This window comes from Strix aluco, chromosome 3 (genome assembly GCF_031877795.1).
Source record: "Strix aluco isolate bStrAlu1 chromosome 3, bStrAlu1.hap1, whole genome shotgun sequence".
Taxonomy (NCBI): Eukaryota; Metazoa; Chordata; class Aves; order Strigiformes; family Strigidae; genus Strix; species Strix aluco.
Genome location: NC_133933.1, coordinates 68685929 through 68712750, shown reverse-complemented (window position 1 = coordinate 68712750; position 26822 = coordinate 68685929). Strand labels below are relative to the sequence as shown.

The 26822-nt window shown below is 38.7% G+C and overlaps 2 protein-coding genes across 15 annotated transcripts in view; both read right to left on the bottom strand.

Annotated features, from left to right (window-relative positions):
• Positions 1–243: 243 nt before the first annotated feature.
• Positions 244–11547, bottom strand: ALDH8A1 (aldehyde dehydrogenase 8 family member A1). Its single transcript, XM_074819053.1, has 7 exons — positions 11345–11547; positions 7111–7258; positions 6544–6699; positions 4996–5145; positions 4082–4338; positions 3124–3285; positions 244–1740 (listed from the first exon to the last, which is right to left on the bottom strand). Exons 1-7 carry the CDS (start codon positions 11480–11482, stop codon positions 1288–1290), a joined length of 1464 nt encoding a protein of 487 aa, XP_074675154.1. The 5' UTR covers positions 11483–11547; the 3' UTR covers positions 244–1287.
• A 2317-nt stretch (positions 11548–13864) lies between these two features.
• HBS1L (HBS1 like translational GTPase) overlaps positions 13865–26822 on the bottom strand; it is a 60909-nt gene continuing 47951 nt past the window's right edge. For all 14 annotated transcript variants that reach the window (XM_074819043.1, XM_074819046.1, XM_074819036.1 and 11 more), the window contains 10 exons: positions 26479–26625; positions 25719–25793; positions 24807–24924; positions 24558–24626; positions 21221–21325; positions 19113–19203; positions 17401–17509; positions 16696–16796; positions 15629–15773; positions 13865–14528 (listed from right to left, as the gene is read on the bottom strand). In XM_074819043.1, coding sequence (XP_074675144.1) covers positions 14517–14528; positions 15629–15773; positions 16696–16796; positions 17401–17509; positions 19113–19203; positions 21221–21325; positions 24558–24626; positions 24807–24924; positions 25719–25793; positions 26479–26625 — 972 coding nt within the window. In that variant the 3' untranslated portion in view covers positions 13865–14516. The remainder of the gene's footprint in view (positions 14529–15628; positions 15774–16695; positions 16797–17400; positions 17510–19112; positions 19204–21220; positions 21326–24557; positions 24627–24806; positions 24925–25718; positions 25794–26478; positions 26626–26822) is intronic.

Genomic DNA, 26822 nt, shown 5'->3' with positions numbered 1-26822 from the left:
TTATTATGGCTGCTCCATCCCCCAAAAATGTTATAAACTGTACAAAAAATAAAACTGCATTTTCTATTAACCTCAAATCTCTCTCTGTATTTTCTTTTGGGTGTGCAGAAGAGAAGCAGAGTAATTTGCTACTCCATTCTTTCACATCTTACCAGTAATAATTATTCAGCAGCATTTTTATATTTTAGAGGTCCCCTTTCCCCCCCCCCCAGCCCTGAAAAAATACCACAATGACTCATTAGCTCTTCTCAGAATACAGGCATTTATGAAACTCCATGCAGCTTTGTTTACTGTGAAATTCAGCTCAAAACTTGAAAACAAATCATGAAGGGCTGCTTTAAAAATTTGATAGCGACATAGCCATCTCAGGGAGGGGAAAATGTGTATCCAACTTTATTTCTCTTTTTGTGGAATGTGGACAAGTTTGTGAGATACCTGATTAAAAAAACCAAAACTCTGTAAATGTGTGAAGGAAAGTTGCCAGTGGTTTTACATTTTGGTGACAAATATTTCCAACAGTTAGTTCTCTTAGGAGTCACTTCCAGTCTTTATTAATGAAGAATGACACTGTCTGTGATGTAGCCAAATCTTTGTTCAGGGATGTGAAAAACACCATCACTGAGGCCTAGAAGTGACAAAAGGCTGTAATTTCGAAATAGTTGGAGAACAAGTCTTAGGATGATTCAGCTGCATACCATAATGCAGGTTATAATTAAAACATTTATGAATTTATGTGAGAATTTCATGACCCCATGGTTTAACACTACTTAATAGATTAAAGGTACTGCCTTGGGCATTTAGTGTGCTGTAGCTCAGTCCTTGTCTGATATCAGTGAAGCACAATATGGATTGTTATGTGGAACATACTGCTTATAGTGGAAACAGGCTGATTCCCATTACAATATCAGTCTCACAGCATGCTCGCCACTTTGTCCCCCAAGGTAATTCACCAGCCACAGGTACAGTCATATATCATCCTTTCTCCAATCTGCCTTAGAGTGATAGATTTTTGAGACAGGAATACTCAAAAACTTTAGGATACATAAGATAAGCAAATAACCTGGCTTGGGTTGGGTTTATTGTGGAGTCTGCACTGATCCCACTTAACATAAGAGGCTGAATTCAACACCAGCACTTGGGATGACTATTTTCAGCTGTCATTGATATTACTTGACCAAAGTTCAAGAAAAAGATGGCCACCAGAGCAGCCTGTGTTCCAGAAAGCCATTTACGGTAGCGCAAATTACTGTCATTTATTTTATCCTAAAATACTTCTGTTGACATATGTCAGTGCTTTATTGTGATGGTTTTGACCTCAGTGAAGAACTCATAGGAATCCTTTGCTCCCTCCCTTCCTACACCTGAGGCTTTCATCCCACCAAATGGCAAGTTCAGATCTCTAACAAGCCAGCAGTTGGTCCACACCAACCCAGACTGTAGTCTTTTTGCCACCCGATGAACACGTCCCACATTGCTGGACCACACAGTGGCTGCCAAGCCGTATTTCACGCTGTTGGCTCTTTCAATCACTTCTTCTTCTGTATCAAATGCTACTACACATGTCACAGGACCAAAGATCTCTTCTTGCATGCAACAAGATTCATCCTTGACTTCAGCAATAACTGTGGGCAACATGAAGTAGCCTTTCCTGTTGCCAGCTGGGAGAGCCAAGGAATCCACTCCCTCTCCACAGAGGACTCTGGCTCCTTCAGCTTGGGCTTTCTTCACATAGCTCCTTACCTGGGAAACGAGCAGGAAAACATCACTGCTAAAGGACACCAAATCCTGAGGGTCTGGATCATGCTGCCTTTACTTCCCTCCCTAGCTTTTGTTATGTTTCTGTAAAAGTAAGGCTGGGTATTTCTTGCTGTAAAACAATCTTTCTCTCTCTCCAAACACTTACTAGCCTAACAGGCAACATTGCTGGACCTTCTCACTAAGTATTCTCAAAAGGGTACGGCCCCTGGTGAAAACACAACTGGTCCTGGAGCCTCCCTCCAGTCCTCCAGGAGCTTGGGCAGTTTGCATTGTATTCCACGCCACAGTTCACTCATTTAGTCGAAGGGATGAATAATATTTTTCTACCTCACAGGCAGGCTTATTCAATGTTCACATGCCACTAGGATAATGAAGCCATGAATGCTATAGAAAATCTCATCAATAGATAATTAAAACTGTTTCCATGGCTGCTGCTATCATATGCTACTTTGAACACATAGGACATGCTATTGATCTACTTCAGCTGTTCTGAAATCATTGCCTGGTTTCTCTCCCTACAGAAACACCACAGAGATACCACTGGGCTTCTTTCTCTTTTTCTTCTTTTAACCACCTCAGTAGGTTAGACTCGGAAGTCCTCTGTGGTGCCACAGACCGAGGACCTCGGGAAGTGGGTGTTTCTGCCACTCTACTTCTGAACAGGCCTGGAGAGCCTGCTGAGGCATCAGGAAGCATGACAGAGGTTTGGCTTTCTCTCTCACTCTGCGGTTTTCGGTCTGCTTCTTGCTTATGCTGATTGTGTCAGATAGTTTTGGGATGTGAGCATCTGCTCTCCTGAACTCTGACACCAGAAAAATTCATTTCATATAAGCCACTAAAGCAGACTACATTTAACTGTGCACCATCTCAGCTTCCCACTACACATATGCAATTCCAAATTACGGCGAACAGTCCTAGAAAATTGTGTCTTGTACTCCCCAGAATTTGCCAAAGAGTGATATAAAAATAAAACTTTTACCTTGTTAACTACTTTATTAGGCAAATAAGTGATCTCAGCAAACACAATATGAAAATCCATGAAAATGTTGCTGCATTCTAAGATCAGTTAGTATAAATTCAGGATTTAGATTTACACATTTTTAATTATTTCACTTCAAATGGGAAATTATTTTTTGTCATTTTAAATTATTTTCCCCATGGAGCTGATTTTTCTGGAGTAATCACATGATCCCAAGCCACAGGCAACAGAAACCTTATCAAAAAGATACCTTATAATGGCTTTGAATCATCATCCCTCAGAGATCATCTTGGAGAGGACATGGTCCTTTCCATACATCTCTGAAATCACCTTTCACAGCCCTCTAAAAAATAAGATGAGATCACGTAAACTGGATGTAACATTACCTTTTCTAAATGCTCTTTACTTATTAGTGCTCCCACGTCGACTGTAGGATCTGAGGGGTTCCCAACCTTCCACTTCTTAGCCTCTGCCACAAACCTCTTCAAAAACTCACTGTATATGCCCCTCTGAACAAAGATCCTGGAGGTGCAGAGACAGATCTCACCCTACCAAAAAGAAACAAACAAGAAAAACAACAATATTAGTTCATATTACATTGTACTACTGATGAGTATTGAGTCACATGCCAGTATGAGACTTGTGTCCCTGCACCTTCAGTAGTGCAAACTACATTCACCAACACTGCAAAGGAGGATTTTTCCCATCTTAAAATGTAAAAAAGAAAGACAAAACAGCAATAACAGGATTGTACAGTCACTTACTAATGCATATAAATTTGATTTTCCATTGATTACATGTTGTCTTCTCCAACTTTTTCCATAGGAAATGTGATTTCCTGTTCTGAATGATTTCTGTCTTCATTTCCTGATAATCCCTTTCTGATACCAAGCTATTTTTTCTGAACATTTGCCCTGATACAGTTTCACGGCATTGGTGATCTCTCCTGAGGGTGGTGATGAGGGAAGAGGAACATTGACAGAGTCTCCTAATTTAAAATTCAGAAAATCAGCAAGCTTCCTACTTACCTGCAGGGTGGAATTTAGAGCAGTTGCTTTCTGGAAGGACAAGCAATATATCTATTTTGGGAGGGATAACACCACCTTGTTATTTTCTGATGGAGAGTACTAGGAAAAGCCCTTTATTATTTTGTTTCCCTGCTCATGGAATAATGAAAATTTTTTCATATTTTTCTATTTACAGTTAGCCTACCACACAGAACCTTGAAACAGACTTGACAATTTAGGATTTGAAGCCAAAGGTACAGGCACATGCACACACTCTCAGAAACATGCACACCTCCTGCTGCAAACAGGGTTTATACGCTATGGAGGTGGGAGGCACCTGGTTGGCAAAGCTGGACCTCAGGGTCGTGGGGATGCATTGGGCCAAGTCGGCATCGTCAAAGATGATCGCAGGGTTTTTGCCTCCCAGTTCCAGTGAAAGCCGTTTGCAGTGCGGAGCACTTTTCTCCGTGATCCGCTGGGCCGTCAGCGTGCTTCCCGTGAAGGAGATCAGAGGCACGTCAGGATGGCAGACAAGGGCTTCTCCAGCCTTGGTGCCCATTCCAAACACCACGTTCACCACCCCGTGGGGTACTCCTGATGGGAAGAAAGGCACATGGTCATCATACTCTTTCCCTTGCTCTGCAGGTTTCACTTCACTGTGTTTTGTCTCTGAAGTTAGAAAACTACCAGTAGCTCCAGGGTGACAAAGACTGACTCTTAACTTATGTAGTAGCTGAAATGCATGGTGTTTAATAACTCTGGAGGTCACGGGTTAAAGGATAAAACCAATTCTACTGATCAATCAAGCTTGCCTGGCATCCATCATCAGAGACTCAGTTTTCAGTCATTCAGGGAAGAAGCAGCTGTCCTCCCAGTTTTTCTTAATAGCGCACTAAATACAGCCACGACAGCCACCAAGAGCTGATTCTCACTCTCTTACACCCTCATGGTTCCTCTGCTGGCACCTCAGACTTAGGACATCCTTAAGTGGAGTTCAGGAGGGGGAAAGGATGCACTGGAAGACTTTGCATGAGAAGACAGTAGAAAAAACTGGGCAAGAGCTGGGGTGGGGAGATGGGATAGTACGAGGACAGGGAGAGCTTTTTGTTCTCCAGTGCAACATTCAGCTACAGCAAACAGTCTTTCCCAGATTCTTTGAGTACTTTCTGATTTCTGCAACAACAAAAAAAAATGGTGCACAGGCAAGTATTCCCACCCTATTCGCCCTCCCTAGCATGCTATGGGACTCACCCGCTTTCTCCAAGAGTTTGCACATCATCCAAGCTGTGACAGATGTCATTTCACTTGGCTTGGCAACCACAGTATTTCCACATGCAATGGCAGGAGCTATTTTCCAGGTCAACAAATATAGTGGCAAATTCCAGGGACTGATTAAACCAGCTACAGAGCAAAACCACAGAAGACAAGAGTTCAGTCTGCTGGGAGACAAGATGTGATTCTCTAACCTCAAGCAGTTATACACCAATTCAGATTTATGAAGGGAACTTGGCTACAGCTTTTATTTCCAGACAATTGTGCAACAGATTTGTGGCTAGAAACATTTCTTAGAGGCAAATAATTTTAAAAGATTTGTGCAAATGATCCTAAAGGTGATCAGCTGAACTCTCTGAATAAGTTTTGGTCCTTCTTTACTGCAGAACCTTACATTCACAGTAAGTGAATTTTCAGTGGTTTACAGAAATATTAATGCAAGGTTAGCCATAACAACTATTGTACATCAACTGGTCTGTGGTAACATTCTGTGTTAGCCAACAGCAAGTTAAGATAATGTGTGTTAGTTCAGACCACTCTTGCTTTCTCTTGCTCTTTAGAGCTTTCTTTCCCCCCAATTTTAATACAAAAAAAGAGCATGCATAACATAGAGTGCATATTTTCCTGAAAAATTTTAGCCTAATTTATGAGTGCCAAAGTTTATCAATGTACAAACTGCTGTTTTCACAAACTGCTGAATGACCAGAATTGTTTCAGTAGTTGCTTTTGGGAATACTTCCACCTTACATATTTATAGGAAATAGTGAAAAACAATCTGTAATTGTTAGGTGTGATTGCTGACAAAAGTCACAGGATTTCTCACTTTTTGATGGAGCAGATGCAGTGAGTGACTTTTCCTTATGAGAGTAATTTTACCAGAAGTACTTATGTTGTCCACTGCTCACAAAAACTTTTAAATGTGTCCTCTAGGTTAGCCAATTTTATTTTTTTAAATATTTCAAGTGTGAATGTGGAACATTCATCCATATTTAGATAAAACACCTAATAATTGAAACATTACAACTCCATTCCTCCTCGAGTCAGCACAGCCACTTTATTTATGAAGCCTTAGCAGCATCTAGGGGCTGAGTTCAGCAACTCCCCAGCTAAAAGCAGTTTAACCACTCATGCACGTTCCAGTCACAGGCTGAAATGTCACATTGCAAGCTACTACTGCTTCCCCAAAGGCGAGGAGGATCCAGCTCTCCCTGCAGTGCTTCTGAATGCCTCACTGATCTAAAGCAGCAATGTTTACCTACACACACAGACACACATGTACAAAACACAAGAGGTATTTTGAGAGTGAGAGCTACCAGGTTAGAACAGATGCTTAAGGCATATAAGTATTCTTTTTACCATGAAGCAGCATGACTGATTTTACACAAAGTTGCTCATGCTTTAGCAGACTGGTTGTGTTTAGCACATGATCCAGAGACAATAAATGTTTTGAAAAATACTCTTTCTTTGTTGAGTCACTGCTGAGGCAGACACTCTGCCAAGCTTTTCAGCATTTCAGTAACACCATACCGACTCCCACAGGTGCCCTTGAGGTGTAATGCACACAGCCCATAGATGCCATCTCGGTGCACTCTGTTGTGTGATGAAGGATGGAAGAGGCAAAGAATCGGAAGTTGTACACGGCCCGAGGGATGTCCACTGTTCTAGCAAACGTAATAGTTTTTCCTGAAACAAAACCAAGTACAGTGCTCTGTTATCACAGGCAGAAAATAGCTCATCTAAACACCGCTGTAAACAGTGCTTCAATCTCTGCTCTGAACACTATAGGTTTCCGTGGTTTTTGGGACACATCTTTTGTCCTACACCCAAGTAATCCCCTGCACAGTATAACCATAGTCAACAACAGTTCCCCCGTAGTATTGCATTACAAATATCTAATAACTGAAGTCAAAATCAGCAATTCTGAAAAACAGAAATGTCCCAGGAATCCAAAATCAACAACTTCTACAAAGTTCATGCACATCAACTCCAACTTGCACCAACGGCTCATACCATACTAAAAATCTGGACCATATCCTCCCATTTCAATATTCAGCATGACACTCTACATTTGAGATCAACAGTTCCAATTTTTACCCTGATCCTTTGACTCTGCTTGTGCAAATGCTTCCAGGTCATGTTCAATCAAGTCTGCTAATTTGTTCAGGATCTGAGATCTTTCCAATGGACTTTTTGAGGACCAAATTGGGAAGGCATTTTTGGCAGCTTTGACAGCAGCTTCCACCTAAAAAACCAAAAGTGGAATGGTGAATATTAATGGAAGGCCTTAGACAGACTATCAAAACAATCAGCAGCTGAACTCATATATGAGAGGCTAATAATCCAGATCACATTGTTGGGAAGACTTCAGCTCTACAAAGTTGTGACTACTGATAGCTTCTCCACTTTCATCTTCTCAAGACACTATCCCATAACTCAATAGTTTCTTTTCTTGATACTGTATTTTGCTGTAACTCTTGCTTTTCTCTAAATTCCAGAAACTTGTGGGCAGCCTTCCAGGCCTGGAGGAAATGCCAGACTGGTCAACTGGCACCGCCAAGTGCCACTGGCTGAACGCATGCAGAACCTTGTTTTTCATGGGGGAAAGTGCAAGCATCTCCCAGAGCAAATGCAGCCTCAGTCTAAACATCCAGAGTCCTTGCAACACAGGACTTCAGCCACACCGGGCAACGATGAAAGTAAGGGATTGGGAAAGGAACAAACTGTATTCCCTGCCTCTGCTTTCCTCTTCTCTTTCCCCCAGCTGGTTCAAGCAAGGACTAAGAATATATTTACAGAATAGACAGAGAATTTTTTTGATCTTACCTGATCACAGCTAAAAACTCATTAACGCCCTCACATAAAAAAAAAATTAGCTCCTTTCTAAAACTCTCGGGGTTTAGTCAGTTCTCTCATCAGATACTTAACAAAGTCTACAGATGTGAAAGCTCATTAGATGCACTTCATATACATGCATATCAGTCTTGCCAGTATTTTGCCTGAGATGTATGTAACTACTGCATGGTCCTTCAGCCTGACCTGTCTGAACTGTGGCAGAATACCACCATTTTTCTGAATCAGACTAGGCTTCAAAGGATTAAAATTCACCAGAAACCACTCTATTCCATCAACCACTTCCTCTAGGCTCTTAAACGAAAGTTATCTGCATCTATTGATTTATAAGCAGTTCCTTCTTGAAATTGTTTACCAGTCTAAAGATACTTACCAACATCCTTCCATATTTTAATTTACTCCATTTCCCAGTTTTTGCTTCCTATCTATCACTTCTTAATTGCTTCCAATATCTAACGTATGCACCAAGGTGGGCTTTTAGCCAAAGCTGTCTTAGTTGCTTTCCCATCATCTTTGCTCAAAAATTTCTTCAGCTTTTGGAAATCTGCCCAAGTCAATAACTAGGAGGATGCTGATATAATAATAATCAGATAATTCTGACCTCTTCTAATGCTGTCACATTGCTGGTTCCCATGCAGTCACTGAAGACTCCATCAATTCCACAGTTGCGAATTTGTTCCTTCAGATAGTGATGGGTGTTATAAAAACAATCACAAAATAATTTATAGGCACTCCAGGGGCACAAAAATTCAAACAGGTAGAAATCCTAGTTGTTTGTTTGTTTTCTTCCATGCACATCAAAATTTATAATGTCCCTAAAAATAAGGACCCAAGCTTGAGGGCCAGAACTATACTGGTAGAGAGGCCTGGGTGGGAGTAAACCAACTCGCACAAGGTCACACGGATCACTGGCCAAGTTCAGACTCTTTCAACTGTAGTTCAACAACCTACCACCCAGGTGCCGACAGCAGCAGGCTGGCAGCCACCAAGCAGCTGGAGTAGGGCCAAAGCAGGCCTGGGAAAGGGGAACTGCAGCTTACTGAGCAAGTCAGGTGTGGATGGCACACTACTCTGCAAAGGTTCACCCTCTGTGAAACCATACCACCCTTACAAATTAACTTGTTCTTCCACCCTCCTGTCATTAGGTGCCATTGTGGTGCTGCTTCTCATCTGTCCTCTTCTTTGTGGCCCTTTCCACAGGGTGCTTGCTGCCTGCCTTAAGAGAGGGCTGGTCTGCAGTTAAGGCTATGTGCCTTTTTTAACCCTGGTTTAAAATAAGGAAGATGCTGCATTTTCACAGACAGCAGAAAAGAAAATCAGCAAAGGAAGGAATGAAGTGGCAGTAGATTGATCTAAAAAAATCAACAGGAAAAGAAGGGGAAAGATTTGTGCAGTAGTAAGAGTGTGTCAAACAGTTCCTTAGTTTGACTAGCAAAAAGCAGCAAAGAAAGTCAAGTCACAAAGAAAACATGCATAAAAATTCAACTATGAATTCATGTGTCTGAAACACTTCCTTCTGCTTTTCTCTTTCTGCACAAGACAGAGAAAGAACACACAATCCAGAACTATCCTAAAGGGTTGACAGGAAAATCCCCCAAACTGCCCTCAGGACGTGATGTTTGGTTTCCCAGTGGATGATGCACAAGATCAAGGTCCTTTAGAGAGAGATCATTTTAGAGGAGATATTTGACAGGACTAATTAGCCCTCACCAGCCTGTCTTTTGGAGATACAGGGCACCTGTTCAGCCTGCTTTGGTACTGCTATCTGGAATTTAAGTCATCTAGCTAAGGGACAAATTAACCCCTGAAAAAACATTTGATGTTTTTGGCAGAAACTGGATGAAATAGCCCCTTTAGCTGACCTGGTGTTAAATTCCAGGGTCAGCAACTGATTCACTGTATGTCTCTGTTCTGCCTTCTAACCCTCCATTAAAATTAACCAAGAAAAAAATCCAACAGAACATTAAGCCTTACTAGAAACTAGCATCTTGAGTTCTTTGTTGAGCCTGGGCCTAGAAACTCATTTTGAAGTCTCCGGATACCCTCTAAGTAGTATGTGATTGCACTTTCTCCTACAGCATATTCCCTCAGTCACTAGAGGATGACAGCTCTGCAGAGCCTGACCCTCTTGTATAGTTGTCTAAAGGCAGCAGTAAAGCACTCACTGACTTTACGGCTGTTTTAACAGGGTTCCTACTGCTACACACAACCACTAACTCAGAAAACTGAAAGAGAAAAGCCATTTCTCTTAATATACATTTGAACTATAGCTCCAGAATGGCCAGAGCAGCCTATTTTTGTTAGGCTGCTCTAGCATTCTGACATCTCTCTGGTTTTAGTGATTTTGCAAATGAGTGAACGGGAAGATTTGCACCTGCACATCAAAGAGAAGTCTCTTCAGGCATAATTAGGGTTGGAATGAACTTACACAGATGTATTCTAGCAAACCCAACCTGTTACTCTTTAACCCTTGGTCATCAGCATCTAGCAAATATTTACCCAGTTGAAACTACAGTGCAAAGGTTTCTGCTGACAGAAGCAAAGAGAAAAGATGTCAACAGAACTGAAATGCAAGTGAAGAGAACCGCTACACACAGCAGTGGTTTGTTTAAAAAATGTTTTGAAAATATCGTACGCTACTTGTCAATATTTTCTAAGCCCTTCGCATTATGCAAGCTTTTCCAGTCATTTCTCCCTTCAGTAAATCTGAAACACTGTTGGACACACACTCGTAGGTCCTTTATAAAGTAGCATCAATAAAACTGCAGCTCCCCAGATGAATGCCACACTGCCCATCTACACCTGAACACATATAAGCTACCAGGGGACATTCATCCCACTAGAGAACACAGAATGAGGAAACATTACAGCGATGCAGAGGACAGGCTACATTATAAAGAAACATACACGCATCGCAGCCACTTCATCCCCTCCACTTAATATTCAACTGCTAACATCAAAACCAGAGAGGTCTGGAAGCTTTTTACCATACTTCAGGGAAGATCCAGCAAGCCAAAAATCCTTTTAAATGACAACTGCAAATCATCAAGACACTCGGGAAGAACACATTTAATTGTATATGGTGCCTTTAAGTTTATTCACAGAAGAGATCAATAAACTCTCTTCTCTCTTCCAGATTGTTTATACTCACTGTCAGTCTAAGTGCTATTGTTAACTTATGTACAAGACATCCTCCATGTGAGCTGAAGGAGCTTCCCTAAAGTAACTGAAACTTTGTTGATTTACACCAGCCTAGGATCCAGCCTGTAACTTTCTAACAGCAAAATGTAAAAAAATAACAATATTCTCTGCCACAGCAATAGATTACACAGTGCTACAATACAATCAAGACCCTACCCACTTAAGCATTAAAGTCTTCAGTGTTTTTCTGTTCTCCCACCTTCAGCCTCTCCCACTCAAAATATTACTTATATGCATTTAACTTTTTCACTTCTTTGTACATTTGGATACTACTCACCTCTTCTTTGCCGCTGTCTGGCACCCTGCAATAGACATCCCCAGTGGATGGATTATAGGAGTCTATGTAGGAGGAACAAGGAACAAAATTGCCAGCTATAAAGTTTTCCAGCACTAAGACAGCCTTTGAGTGAGCCATTGTTTGCTGCTTTCTTCATCTGTGATTTTTTCCCTATAGGGTATCAATTTAGATTAGTAGGTCTGTATGTATTTGCACAGTGAATCTGAACTCCTCCCCCTCTCTCTCCATCTTCCGTGCACCGCTCCTGAGTGGGAATGAACCCTGGCAACAGCAGCAGAAGAGAGGAAAGCAGGTAAGAAATTACTACTTCTATGACACTTGGTTCTCTTCTAGGAGTTGAAGGATCAGCTAAGATGCTGGAAAACAGCTCCTCTCTGTCTACAGGAAATAAAATACTAAAGGGGAGAAAAAGAATGGTTTGATAGGGAAATTTCTCACTGTATCAGCTTTTCAAACTCAAGTCTGAAGAAAGACATTTTGCAACAACTACACAAAATAATTCAAGACCTAAATACCTAGCCAGGGACCTGCTCCTCACCATCAGTACACAGAGAGAAAAGACACAGACTAGTATGTCTGCAGTTCATGTTTACTGCTTTCACCAATACTTTCTCTTGTAATTGCAAAAAAAAAAAAAAAAAAAAATCGTTCTGCCGAAACAGAAGATTTTAAACATAAGAAACTACCTTTTTTCCCACCAACATCCCCAAACATTAAACAATACAAGCAGCCGAGTGGCCCTTCAATTCAAAACAGTTGAGAAGCACGATCCTACCTGGTACACTCTGTGGTAATTTGTCAAAAATCTAGTTTTTAAAAAAGAAGCAGGACACCAGCTTTCATGATTTCCCTTCCATAGATATTCCAGTGGAAGCTACCTTACTACAAAGAAGCCTGTTACATATACTCAGATTTTTCTTTAACTTCCCAAGAACCTGCAGTGCCCAATAACAGCTAAGAGACATTTTTCTCCAAGAGAGAATGCTTACATTATCAAATTGCTTTAAGATTGCATGACGCCTTCTTGCAGTCCAGAGATATTCAAAACACTACATCCATATTAGAGAGCAGTATGTTGTCATCATGAGATTGTGAATATCTCAATCAGCAGTTTAGAACGTTTTTGCACCTTAGACCATTGCCAAGCCATCAAGTTTCTTGTGGATCAACAGGCAAACATATTTTGATCAAATAATGGTGGTAGGTTTTTGTTGCACAACAACAGATCATTTATGCATTAACCAACTAGTTGGTGCCTCTGGGCAGAGTTCAGTTCAGTGCTGGAACTGGACTAGGTAATACCTCTGGCTCTCCCAAGCTACAGACTGGGAAAGCATGCAGTAGCTTTTCTGTAGTCACAGAATACTGAGTCTCAAAATTTAATGCCACCATGTGTGAGAAGGGTTATCAGAGGCTCATTCCATTATCACACTTCCTTGTCCACAAACAGCAAGGGATTTACTGAAGTCTTAAAACTAATGACACATTCTTCTGCCTGTAGCACTTCAGCTGTACCCTGACTTAAAAACAACCTAAACATTTTCAAGGTTTAAAGGCAAGCGGAACACGTTCAATGCAAGAGCTTGGCAGTACAAACGTCTGGAATTCAACAAGTGCACTGAGACCTTCACGGCTGTTGATAATTCATAAGCTTCGGTTTTGGCAATAACAGATTTCAGATATTTCAGATCCGTAAGATTTTACAAAAGTCATTTCCATATAAAGTATCACTGATACTTCTACAAATGTGCATGCAGTCAACCATTTATCTACGTGGTCAAGTGCAGGTATATGCTGAATTGGGGCTAAAGCAGGTAAGTGTAAAGAAAAGTTACCTACCAAAAAAAGCAGGTGAGAAGAGTAGGTATGGACCATAGAAAACTTTGAACTAAATAATCATATACTTTTTGTGTTCTTCACTACACAGGACACAGATTTACTTTGGTTAACTCCAGTGACTGATGCTCTGGAGCAAATAGTTTAGTTCCTTCGCCACACTATTAACTTGAGTCAAACTAGAGTCATCTCCACCCCATGCTCATGTACAGGTCCTGAAATACCTGAGGTCCTCTCACACTTCCTATTGAAAAAAAAATCATCCAAGTTGTAGTAAAGCGTGTCTGTCCTGACCTTAAGCTGGAGGAGGCAGAAGGACCCTCTTTTCAGTTGGGAGGTTTCACCTGCCCTATTATTGAATAGCGGAAAGGAGGAACTGGCTTGAGTAAGCAGAACAATCCAGCTTTAGCATACATCCCAAGACTAAACTGCCAGCTTCTGGTCAAAAGAGCACCAAGTCTGGATGAAAGAGCTGTATATGCGCAGCAGCTGCGCCAAGTAACATGAGAAAAACGGAAATTATTTCCACAGAAAGATATGTCGCATGCCAGTTTCGCATTTTAACTCATAAGTTTACTCTGAAACTTTTGAGTTATGGAAAGTAAAGAATGATTTGACACAATCTAGAAGTGTTTAAATAACAGAAGATGAAGGAGACAAAAATTATGCTCAGACAAAGTTATTTTATTATCCTTACAGTTTAAAAAATAAAATTAGCCAATGTTGGCACAGCTTCCACTACACAGCAAAAGAAAACTTTTTTTAAATAAATGTTGGGACAGGGAAAACAATCCTGGGATAATACTACATGCCATTCTCTTAAAACCGAAGTAAATAGTTCTTTTTTTCCCTGAATATGCATTCAACTCAAACCTAAAAATATATTAGACCAATAAAGTTACTTTACTGAATTAATGTGCAGCAAAAAAGCAAATCAAAGAAAATATGTAAACAATTTATGTCTGGAAGTAAGAAGTTTGTTTCATGATGATTCATCATCTTTTTCTCTAATTCAACTTTCTAAGATTTTTCCCTCAAGCTCTCTAAGGGCTAAATTCCACATGGAGAAACACAGGAGATTCTTGAGATCAAGAAGTGTAACGTTTGCAGTTCCTTGTCAGTTGGCATCTTGTTCTGCAGTGGGGGAGACTGATGAAGGGCTCCCCAGATGTCTCACACAATTTAACTTTTGCCATCATCATCTTCTCCCCAATTAATTGCACTTGTTCCTTCAACTGAAGTAACTGGATTCCTAAACAGAAGTTTGGATATCTGATTGCATTTTGGTTGGACGGTAGAAGTTCTCGCACCACTGTCATTCTTTAATCTAAAAATATAAGCAAATGGCAAAAACCCTATGGTGAAAAATGAAGTACTCAATGTAAAATGATTACTGCTTTTTTCAACATGGTATAGTTAGCTGAAAAAAATAATTGCTTTTGCTCTGAAATTCTCCGGAACACAATGACAAGTACCAAAATAGTAATTCCCAAATAACAATCAAAGAGTTATTTAGTCCCCAGTTCTACAAACAACAGGCATCATAGATCTAAACAGGACCCCATTCACTTCAAGTTAAATTTAATGAAAAATGGGTGCAAGATTAAAGCCCTAATTCTGGATCCTACTTAAGACCAGACAGATTGTTAAGAGCATTAAAACTCCGTAAGGCCCAGAACCTCTGACAGACTGATTGCATCATTCCTACACACAGAGGGAGAAGCCAGAAATTCTCACGCTCTAGTTCCAAGTTTTGACATTAAATGACACAGCTTTAAGTCTCAGTACCAGAACTTGGTTAATGCAACTACACTGCTCTCCCTCAGACCTAGAATTAGAACTTAAATTCTAATCCAAAATCATAGCAAGATTTTTCAAAGCGACAGAGACACATTCATATTTTTTTTCCATAATAGAAGGCAAAACATTTATATTTACCCCCACAGCCTTTGCTTCCTCTCACTTACACAGGATCAAAAAATGTCTGTAGGTATCGGTAAGAATCAAATCTACAATTGTCTTTAATGCTAACAGAAAAATATCTGGGACCCAAACTACTCACAGTAAAAACGGCCAACACTTCTTATTTACAAACTACTTCCAGTATATTTATACAGGCAATTCAATTTCAGAAAGATTCACGTATGTTAAAATAGCGAAGGATTATTTTTTTAACTCGAGAGAGGGGGGGAAAATGCACAACATTCAAAAATTCTAAATAGAGTAATTTTTGCTCCTAATAAAGTGAACAGAACCATGGCAAGTTTTCCTCACATCTTGCTGAAGCACTGTCTCTTTTATAGCAGAATAAATTCACTTTCTAGGCCAAAGGGTGTAAAACAGGTCTTAACCATAAAAACTAAATGCTATGTGAAAGTTAACACGGTTCCTTTACAGTATAGAAAGTCCATTACAAAAATGCTGTACCTCTGTGACAACTCCTGCAGCAATAGTGGAACCACTGTAGCGTAACATAAATCTCCCAAGCTCTTTAAAATCTTTATACAACTCTAAAGCAACAGGTCTTTGAGTCTGTAGTTCTATTAGAGCATTCTGCCCTTTAGTCAAGAACCTGCAGGTAAATAAGGAGAAAATCCTATTATAAATATATGCATGCACAAATGAAAAAGAGAGAACAGTAAATAAATGGAAAAAATCAACGTAAAAAGACAGAAGTACAATGGTCAAGACGGATTTCAAGTATGGTCCAAGCCACCAGACTGAAAACTCACTTGCCTGGAGCATGTCTCAAAAAGGGCATGAGTTCTCTTAAAACATGTCTATCAACACAACCACAACATCTATCAAATTGTTTTGAAGTTAATTATCTCATTAATACCTGTTTTTTCATGTCTAGTAGAAATCAAGTCTTGTTTCAAACCCAATGACTAAAGAGCCAATTCATTGCTCTATAGAAGTCATGACTTTTCTTCCTATTACCTTTCAGCAACAGTTTCAGCCATGCAATTTCTGGAAAAGGATTATTCTGATAACACTGTATGTATCAAATAGCATTTCTACCCAAATCCAGCTTTAAATAACTAGAAGGATGTTCCCATAGTTTAACTTCCATGGGAAGACTCCCCAAATCTCTTTTTCTCTGACCCACTCTCTAGTTGAGTTTATTTTAGACAGTAACCCATCTCCAGAATTATACCAAGGATCTCATGCTACTACAGGAAGAGAAGAGATAACGTTAAAAAAAAAAAAAATCCTTTAAGTGCAGGGCTGGTGATCTAGGATTCACTCGCAATTTTGCAAGTGACCTTAGGCAAGTCATTTTACTTCTCAGTAAAATCCGCATTTATCAAGTGGGCATGAGGTTTTTGACTTTGTAGAGCACTCTGAAATCTAAACATGAAACCAACTAAAACAATGAATGCATATTCTTAGAAACACATTATTGCTTCATAACAGAACCTGCTTGATATACTGTATATTAATCAAAAGTCAGCCCATTTCTTGAGTAATTATTAACTATTCAAAACACTTACTTAGGTTTTTTCTTTGTCACTTCACCAGTGCTTTTGTGCAGGACACTCAACAGTCTTCTGATAGTAGCAGGTTCACTTACAGTTTGATAGTGTAAGAGCACCTAAAAATATTTGTTTCAGTTATTAAACATAACAATAATCAGAAATCCTAGGTGTTAATACTTGAAAACATCAATTTCTTTTCAGACTGATTTTTTAAACAAATACTTATAAATCTTCTCTCACAGGAGTCTACTTCACATTTATTGTTTTTAGTTCCTAAACTTCGTGGTCTCTACAGATACGACACAAAGGCCATGTATTAATTCATCATAAATACATTTTTCATTCTTAAGTGTTTTGATTTTGCCACTTCAGTGCAGTTCTGTAGCATGAACTGATACTTTATTTATTTTAAAAGGCATCTTGCAACTAAGCGCATCATTATACTCCTACAAAGCATGAGCTTTCTAAAGGACAGCCTAGCCTGACTGTGGTGGAACTCATGTTCTCTGAAATGGCTCAGCTATGTATTAAAAGCCAGTAAGAATATGCAAAAGCAGCCACAATAGCCCCTTACACATCCTCTTCAAATTACAGAAGAATCAGTCTGGAGAGACAGAACCATTTCTGGACGCTAAACACCTCTCATATTCATGAGGCTGAACAGGGAGAGGAAAAGATCCGAGCAACCTGTAGTGAACACAAACTTTCACAGAGACTTACAGGAAATCCTTTAGTGATTGGAACCTCAATATTGAAGATGAGAACCCGAGCTCTGAAACGAGTGCAAACTTTAATGGGTTCCTTGGGATCACAAAATACACAGCCAACACTACAAGAGAGGAGAACAAAAGAAACTGATATATATCTTGACATACAAATGTTAATCACTGCACTGGAAAAAGATAAATATTTAAGAGAAGCAAAGCAAAGACAACACCACTTTAATATAATCATGTGGGGGAAACCAGGAACACCGTATTAAAGCCAGTAACAAAATTAATTCCTAGACAATGACTATGGTATTTTGTGGGTATGCATGAAGAAGTCTGTCTAGTTCAGTGAACAACTACGTCCATTGCTAATCAGTTTCTAAAAATGTCACTGTTTCCTGTGCGTAGGTACTTTGAAGAATTAAGACTTTCATTCAGAAATTAATTGTTCCAGATCAAGACCATAAAATACTGCAGGGTGCCCAAAACTGCAGTGCTGCTGCCTGCAAGTCAACTATTTTGCAGATAAAGGAACATCATGATCAGGACTCTCAAAACTTAAGCTCTCAGCAGCACTCATTTAAAAAAAAGCTCTACATGGAGTCACAAGAAAGCTGCTGTTCATTACAAGTCAAGAGGGTAGACAAGACACAGCTTTTTCACAGTGGCTAGTTTTACCCCTCTAAAATGAAAGGAAAATTAATCCCACCCAGCAAAACATGACTGAAGAGAAGAAACAGCGTGACTAAACATATACACCATATGTAATCAAATTTCATCAGTATCAAAAGGACTTAAAACTTCATACCTTTCCTTGACAAATCTAACATATCTCCAAAAGATTTATAACAGCAAGGTAACAAATTGACTCAAGCCATCATTCAACAAGTAGAACAAGACTTCCCCCCCTCCACCTCCATTTACCACAGAAAATCACACCCCATTATGAAATGGCAATACTGAAAAGCCTGTACCTTTCCCCTAAAAGCAGAGCATAAATTTGCAAAGCTATCAATGCAAGGAGTTTTCAAACAGTAACTTGAACGTCTGCTGTCTGAAGTCCAACTGGAATGTAAAAAAGCTGAACAAATAATAGTTCCAATTTTCTGAACTGAACGACAACTGACACTTCCCTAAAAAGCTTGAGGCTAACATTTAGCATGAAACCTATAGACTGATACAGACACAAAAAGATCTGCTGTGTCTCACTGAATGTATCTGACCCTGCAAAAAAAGGGTCAGCAAAACATTTACCAAAACAAGTGTTACAAGCAGCTAAATGTGTTGAATTAACAGCTTCCATCAATTCCACTCGTCCAGATTTACTTATTGGTATGCAATGGCAGTTGTTTGGATCTGTTTTGTTAGAATGACTTATGATTCAATAAGCTCTTCAATAATATTTTATTTAGCAATAAGGATTTACTTAATTCAGCAATTAAAATGTCCAAGGACAAGTCTTAAGGAAAAAGGCTTTGAAGGTTACCAGTGTCAGCACTAGGGCAAAGTATGAAAGCTATTCTTCTGAGGTTGCCGTTGTACATGTAGCAGATGTTTCCAACGTTTGTACATGCAAGCCAGGTGATATGCATCACTTTGGTTTTAAATATCCTGGTAGCCACATCATTCTTCAAGTAAACCGCTGAATTGTTAAGTGTATTAGTTATAAAGCTTTTCATTAAAAACAAACCGTTACTTAGACTGAAACCCAGTTTTGCTCACTTGATTTTGATGATATCCATGCCGGTCAAAGTGAGACTAACGTGATCTCCTGCTGCAGCCCAATCAACTGGTTCATCGTGCAGTGTGATTCCTGGAAATGAGTAAGAACAGAACCTCACAGTGAAGTACCTAGGTTCTGAGCTACAAACAAACAGCTCTGCTTGGGCCATTTGTGCTTCATCAACCATTACTCATCAATTTTCAGTATGAATGGGTTGAGAGTAAAAGCTTTTTAACTGAGAAGACTGAGGAAGCCTTTTTCCCCCCGTCTTGTTGAGGACTCACTGTTCTCTCACCCCACCCTGCACAATAACATGGCTTTATTTAAGCCAGAGGAAGGGACCTGGCACTTGTCATACTGTGCAATGACGCAGTCCTGAAAATGCCGTAGTACTAATATCTCCATATCTGCCCCACCCATCCTCTGAGGCACACGCACACCCTAGACCGCATCTTTCATATACTTTAATGGTACTATGTCAACTTTCATTTACCTTAAGTGGGTTTGCTGACTCTTTCATAAAAAAGCGTAACCAATGCCTTTCGTTCACAACATCGCATCTATTAGAAAGCATCTTTAAAAGTAATTTTATTCTGATTTTGGTGTATTTTAATCACTTTAAAAGATAACCTGGCTGGTGGGTGAGGACAAAACTAATTGTTCCTGACCTAACATTCTGAGGTTTCTGGTAGACAAGAAGAAGCAAAGAAAAAACCCTACTTTACTTTATAAATACTGCATACATTTACAGGATCTAGTTCTATTTTGCTACAGATTGTATTTATTGATTTGCAAATCTGTTCCCAAAACCACTTGTCAAAAACACGCCAGAAAGCATCATTCAACTACAAGCATGTTAAGTACTGTTTTTTAAGCAGTGTTGATAATTATTTCACATATACGTGTCATTCTCACAGAATAAATGAAACTCAGCCTCTTGAAATGAAAAACTGGAATCCTAATGTGCACACTACCTTTAGTAAATTTTGTATGATAAATTTTCTCTTCTTTACACTAAATATAAATAGTACCTGCTTAATGAACTACTATGCCCAACATTCACCTGCATTTCAGCCATACGAGAGGGAGTACAAAAGAAAAATCATAAAATTGTACCACTGGGGACACTCAGACAAAAATACATCTGTTTCCATGCTACTTCCTCCACTCCCAAAACAGAGGAGTGACTACAGTGGTCTGATACCCATATTCATCCATGTTATTGTAACATTCCTGTGCACACGAACAATGTACATACAACCCCATAAACAGACACATTGAAGAGCTTCCCAAATTAGTACTGAACGAGCTGGGTCTGGAACAGAACAGAACAGTCAAACCAGTCCACTGCTGAATTCAGGCTAAACAGATACAGAAACTTATTCACTTATTTTGAGGGTTTAATTTTTTATTCATTGGTCAATGTAGAAAATCACAATTTTATCTTTGTTTGCATATGACACAAAACCAACTCTGCAGTACAAGACAGCAAGCTTAATCAGGAAACTGCAATGTCTTGACTTAGTGATTCCTCTTTTCAGAAATCAAATGTATTGAAATTTAAATCCAATTTTCTTCTCATTTGTAGTTGCTCATGATAATTACATCTTGAAAGTTTGTACATTATGAAAGGATAAGTGACAAATCTCATGAACATGAAACAGCAGAGACTTAATTCTCAATCTTTTTCATAGCTAATTCATAAGATTAATTTCTAAAGGTTGTTCAACATCCTCACACTTCCTAATAGCAGTAACATTCCACAGCAAAGCTGAATATTAATGAGTCCTGTACTGCATATTTTTTTACAGACATTGCTGGAACTCAAGTATTTTTACAGGTTCTTCATAAAGCAATGTCAAAAGTCATGAGGCTGTAACATCTGGAATATCTGATATGGTAAAAAAAGGTAAAAAAAACCATGCAAGATCTCACATACTCTTCATAGACATATTTATACAGACACAGTCACATCTAAAGAAATTCGTTTTATGCTTTCACATTTTATGTTTGACAGTTAGTATCAGTTTGACAGTCTGTTACCATTTCAGTAACTGCTTCTAGCCCAGTATTGACCTGAAAGTAAACACGCTTCTGAAGACTGTACCTTTTGCAGTGCAAGTTTCATTGGGAGGCATTGCCAGAAGTCGTTCTCCAACTTGAATATAGCCTGCTTCTATTTTACCAGTCACACAAAATCCGGATCCTTGGTCTGTAGTAAAGACAGTAATAATTTCCAAAAAACTTCATAATAAGGTCAATTTCCCATCATAAGTTAACCCTTCAGCAATGCATAGATAAGTTTTTAATATCATAAAGAGAGGTTTTTTTCCCCCCTCAGTAGTATTCAGTACTTGCAAGTTAGCCAGCTGTGTATCATAATGAAAATGAAACATTAAATTCAAAACTTCTACATCTTAAGTTTTTCAGAACTAAGGGAGAAATACCCTTCTTTAAACAAATGCAGGTACCTGAAGAAATATTTTTTATTTTTCAATATTAGATTAAGCTCCTTAATTTCTAGCAATTTTATTTAATTCAGCACTTTCTCACTACAATTACAGATAACAAAAACTACAGACCTCTCAAGAATTCTCATGCACACAGGTTCAAATTCCTACGCCATTTACTGTCTAACTGACTCAGAATCCTACATGCTCTGTCTGCATATTACTTTTACTCCTGGCAAGTCAAAGTTGATTCATCACTATTTAATATGAGGAACTATTATAATTGTGGATGACTTAAGTATTTCTAAATAAAAGATCTGCAAAGTTTTTCTTCTTCAATGTCCTTATACTTTGTTCATTATTTGAATATGTCAGTTATTTTCAATAGATGTGCTACATGTGCATATTTATGCACCTTAAGAAATGCCTCGTCTCCTTAGCATGTTTGCAGCTGTGTTTAAAAAGAATCCTCTGAAGTGATTCTACAATATTTTCAGTATCCATACAAACAACAAATATACCTTTTGCTGAACATCAGAATTCAGTGATAAGCAAGAATCTTGGTATTTTGTGTGTCACATTAGATTAAAAGCTTAATTTAAAGCTGAATTCAAAAGACCAAGTTGACCTCAAATATTGAGGTCACATACTACCAACTTGCTATTTTGCATTCATCACCATTATTGATGAATGCTTCCATCTATCTAGCTGGAAAAATATTACCAGTATGCCTGCAAGCTAATTTTCCTCTATTCATTCCAGCAAATGAGATGAATGCAGTCAATTAACAGATGCCATCAGATGGCAAAAGAACAGAAAACTGGAGAAGCAGATACTTGCTAGAAAAGGCATCCCAAAGTCATGGTACAAATACCACCTCAGTATAGTACACAAAAGAACATGAAGCTGGCTCTGCAAGCACTTGCAGGCAATCAGAAACATGAACTGGTTCCAGGTTCCCAACCACTCCCAAGCACAGTCAAGAACCATTTTTCTTTTTTTAGAAATCACCAGCTCTGACTTGGTAAACCAGTGTGGCATTTGAAGCTTCATCATCTCACATGTTGATTGCTTCCTGCAAAGTATCAAGTTCCTTCAGCTCCCCAGGAAATCAACGCAAATACAAAATGGATAGTGGGTGACAGAATCAGGGCATAAAAAATGGCCTGATTTCTGTGTATCATGGTATTCGGGTTCTGTCAGGACATGTTCTTTGTCCTCAGGATTTGGCTGCTGGACAAGGCTTTTCTAAAAGTCAGGTGAAGTCGTACCCTAGACAGCATTATAATATGGCAAGAGGGGACTGATGCAGCAGTGAAGGAATTTACCTGATCCTCTTGGATCAGGAGATAGTTTGCCTGGAGAGAATAGGAGGGCTATGGAAGGCAACAGCTAATATCAGGCTGAGGTAGATGAATCATATGTGTGGGTAACCTTAATAAAGAAAGGGGTTTTCCAAACTATGTAAGAGTACACTCAGCACTCTCACTTTTTTACACATTTCTATGGACAGCTCCTCCTGAGCATGCACAGGCACTGGAACAGAGCCGAAAACAACTGTTGCTTCATGTACTTGTACCTGCAGCTACTTCCTCTCGTGACATCCAAGTTAATTAAGTTTTGAGATCACAAGATAAGAAAAAAAAATAGTCTAAAAAACACCTAAAAGGCCACATTTAGTGATAAACTCTGTATATGTAAATTGAGTCCCTTCCAAAAGCAATTTTTTTTGCATACTTTAGCAAAAAGTCAAACTTTTCCACAGAACAGATTTAGTCAAAATTGCTCATTTTGTGACACTTAGCTCAACACAAAAATGATTATTGCAACAAAAAAGTCGTGATAATATTTTGAAAGATCTCAATCAATAATCCTAACACATTTTCCCACAGCTCACAAAATTAAAAAAAACCCAACATACAGTGACAGCCTATATGATGAAACTAGTGGTAACACACAAGGGTAAATTCTCATGCAAGGTTTCAATATTTAACATTACGGCTTCGGTACGTTAAATCAGCTAACCCAGGGCATGTACAGCATCCAGTGTTTTCTCTAAGACCCACATGAAAATTGCACAAAACTTATTTTTCCAATTACAATCAGTATTTTGATCTGGTTTATTCGTATTTCCCCTATAAACACCCTATATAAAAAGTAAAATTTCTTTTAAGATATGAATTTCAATAATAATATTTGATTACAAATATTTACATTTCGAATCATGCTGTCATCTAGTTAGCAACATTTTTCAAGGGACCTACAGGACGTTTCAAATGGGATGAGTGTTGCAAACCTTATTTCTTCTAATTTAACTGTAAATATAAATGCATTTAACTGAAAAAAAGCATCAGCTTTATCATGAAAACCTTAAGGGCTCAAGGCAGTCTATTTTCTCCAGACAATGGTAATAAGAACTGGTTATAGCTACTTGCTGTCCATATCTCTTTTAGCGTTAGGGAACAGCTAGCTGCCTTGCATTAAATCCTTGGCTGGTTATAACAGTCTCACCATCACCAACCTTTTCTTCCACCTCACCCCACAAATTTTTGTACAAAAATGAAGGAATTTATCATTATTTACAGCTACAACAGCTAACATGAAAGAAACAAGTCAAGCTTTTTTTAAAATCTAGCAGTGGAATGTAAAAGAATCCAAAGTCACATTTGTAAAGTTTTGAGAAACATTGATTTAGGCAACAAGAACAAGTTTGGGAAAGAGAAACTCCCAAATTCTGTCCCACAGAACCATCGACTCATTAGCCAATTAGCTGGTCATGCAGATTTTATTCCTCAATCTCTTTTCCAGTGTGTTTCTCTTTCAGCAGTACTATCGAAAATTTGACAAAGAACAGTGCTTGAAAACGTACTATTCCTGTTCAAGACTACTGATACACATAAAGCTCCTACTTTAAGCATTATTTTTACATAATTTTTCAACACTTGTGTTAAATATCAGTGAAATGATGGTAAAAATATTATAAAAACAACCAACCTTTAAAAACATCAGCAACACACAACCTAAATGGTTTATCCACTGATCTCTGTGGTGGCTTGAAAGAATCTGCAAATAAATTGATAAGACTTCTTAGCGTTCCTGTATTCAATAACTGTCTCAACAACTCCCACTTAAGGATAAATCAACTATATTGCATTCCAAAGACTCTGTCCCACATTTCCCCCAAAATAAAAGTTTTGACATACACAGGATAATTAGTTTTTAAATGAGGAAAATTGTACTCACCAATTTGCTCTAATAAACACTTTCCTTTGTACCACTGTGTGAGGTCACTTGACTGACTCCTTGTGACCAGATTGTCACCACCAAGGCCACTTGTTGGGATATAAGCCACATCTGAATCCTAATTAAGAAAACAAACAGAATTTAAGCATACATTAACAACAGGAACTTCTAGCAGAAGCAAGAAGTGAATTTTTTCAATATTACGCATCTAAGCTATAAAAGAACAGTTGGCACATTCGTATTCCCCCTGGAGAAGGCAGATTACTTGGTGGATCCTCTTCCTTTCTGTTTACCTCTTGCCTGATTCACAGTGCTCCAACAGAGTTGAAGATATTTAAACATGATGATAGCAACATTAACAACTAGAATCTGAGTTCAGATAAGAAACTCCAATTCCACATCTGACAGGCAAAACTGGTTTGAATTACTGGTTTATGCACAGGGATTTCAGGAAGGCCACAGCCATTCTAAATGGATAGTAGTTGGAACTGAGGAACCGTGAAAAGAACAGTCAAGAATGGCAAATGGAGGTGTTCTTATGAGTTCATAATCCATCCTGACACCCGCTCTGGTATAAAACTCTCTACTGTCATTCATGTAATCCTGAGCATTAAAACAGACAATTCTTGGTCTGTTCTGCTCTGTAGAGAACAATCTCAAGAAACTATAAATGAGGCAAGTGCCCCAAAGATTCAACAAATCTAAACAAAGATGATGACAGAAAGAGTATTAAATAACTGACTAACCTTAGGGGCTCAGTGTACACCCCACCAGTAAGAAAAAAGATCTGCTATACTATGTGCATGTAGTAGTAGCAGCAGGAAAGTGACACAAAATAATCTGACCATAAGAAAAGTTCATCCTACCCAAATGCCTGAACAAAACAACAAAGACCTCAGAAATTTACTTTACCTTAAAGCCAGCTTGTTTAAGAAATTGGCCGAGCTTACTTATAATTTCCTGAAATCTTTCCTGTTGCCAATTGACCTAAAATAGAAAACAGATTATGATAGTAAAATTGTAGATTTTTAATCACGAGTAGAACATACAGCTGCGTGTCATCAACTCTGTAGTACTAGTAGGTGTTCTTCACACACAGCACTCAATGAATTTGTAAATATGAGATTTCCAGGTGGGTTCATAGTTGAATACACAAGAGCATACACATTAACAATTACTGATAGCAAACAACACACCACTTGACTTGCAAGCCCCTTTAGTTTGATTTGTCCTTGAACAGCACCTTTTTTTTCCTTTTTTTTAAGTTTACACAAAATTCAGATTCAGCAAGAACATATACAACACAGTAATAATCTAAAACACAACTAGTAATATTTAACACACTTTACAGGTTTAAATAAAGCTCTTAATGTCTTGACCTGAATGACCACCAAGATGCTCTTTCAGATGCCACTGCGTTAACTGCTTATGTGAGATTTTCAGAAGTACAAGACAGACCCCTACTCATTTTAGCACCAAAACTATCCTTCTGTGTTTTGAAAATACACCCATAAATAAAAAGTAATGTAAAGTCTAAACACAAGAGACAGAACTGAGAATCAAAGAAAGAAACAATGCTTTATTATTAGTTTCACAATATTAATCCTTAAACTTAGGGTCCACAATCCTAGATGGAAGCCCTTCAATTAAATGAAAAAAATTAAGCATGTACCTGGTCCATTTTATTGACTGCAACAGCTAACTGTGTCACTCCAAGAGAGCGCACTAATAATCCATGTTCTCGAGTCTGTCCACCCGTCTCAAACCCTGCTTCAAACTCTCCTCTGCTAGCATCCACAACCAAAATAGCCACATCAGCCTAGATTAAAAAAAAAAATACAATCAGTAGTTGTTAAGAGATGGAAATAATCTGGGTGACTGTCTATCAGCAACATTTCACACAAAATGTACTTTACATGAGAGGAATACTAATGTACTTCAAATGTAATTGAAACTGCTCAGTCCTATCTCTGTCATGCCCATTTTGGTGAGATATTATGGCATTATGTCATCTCA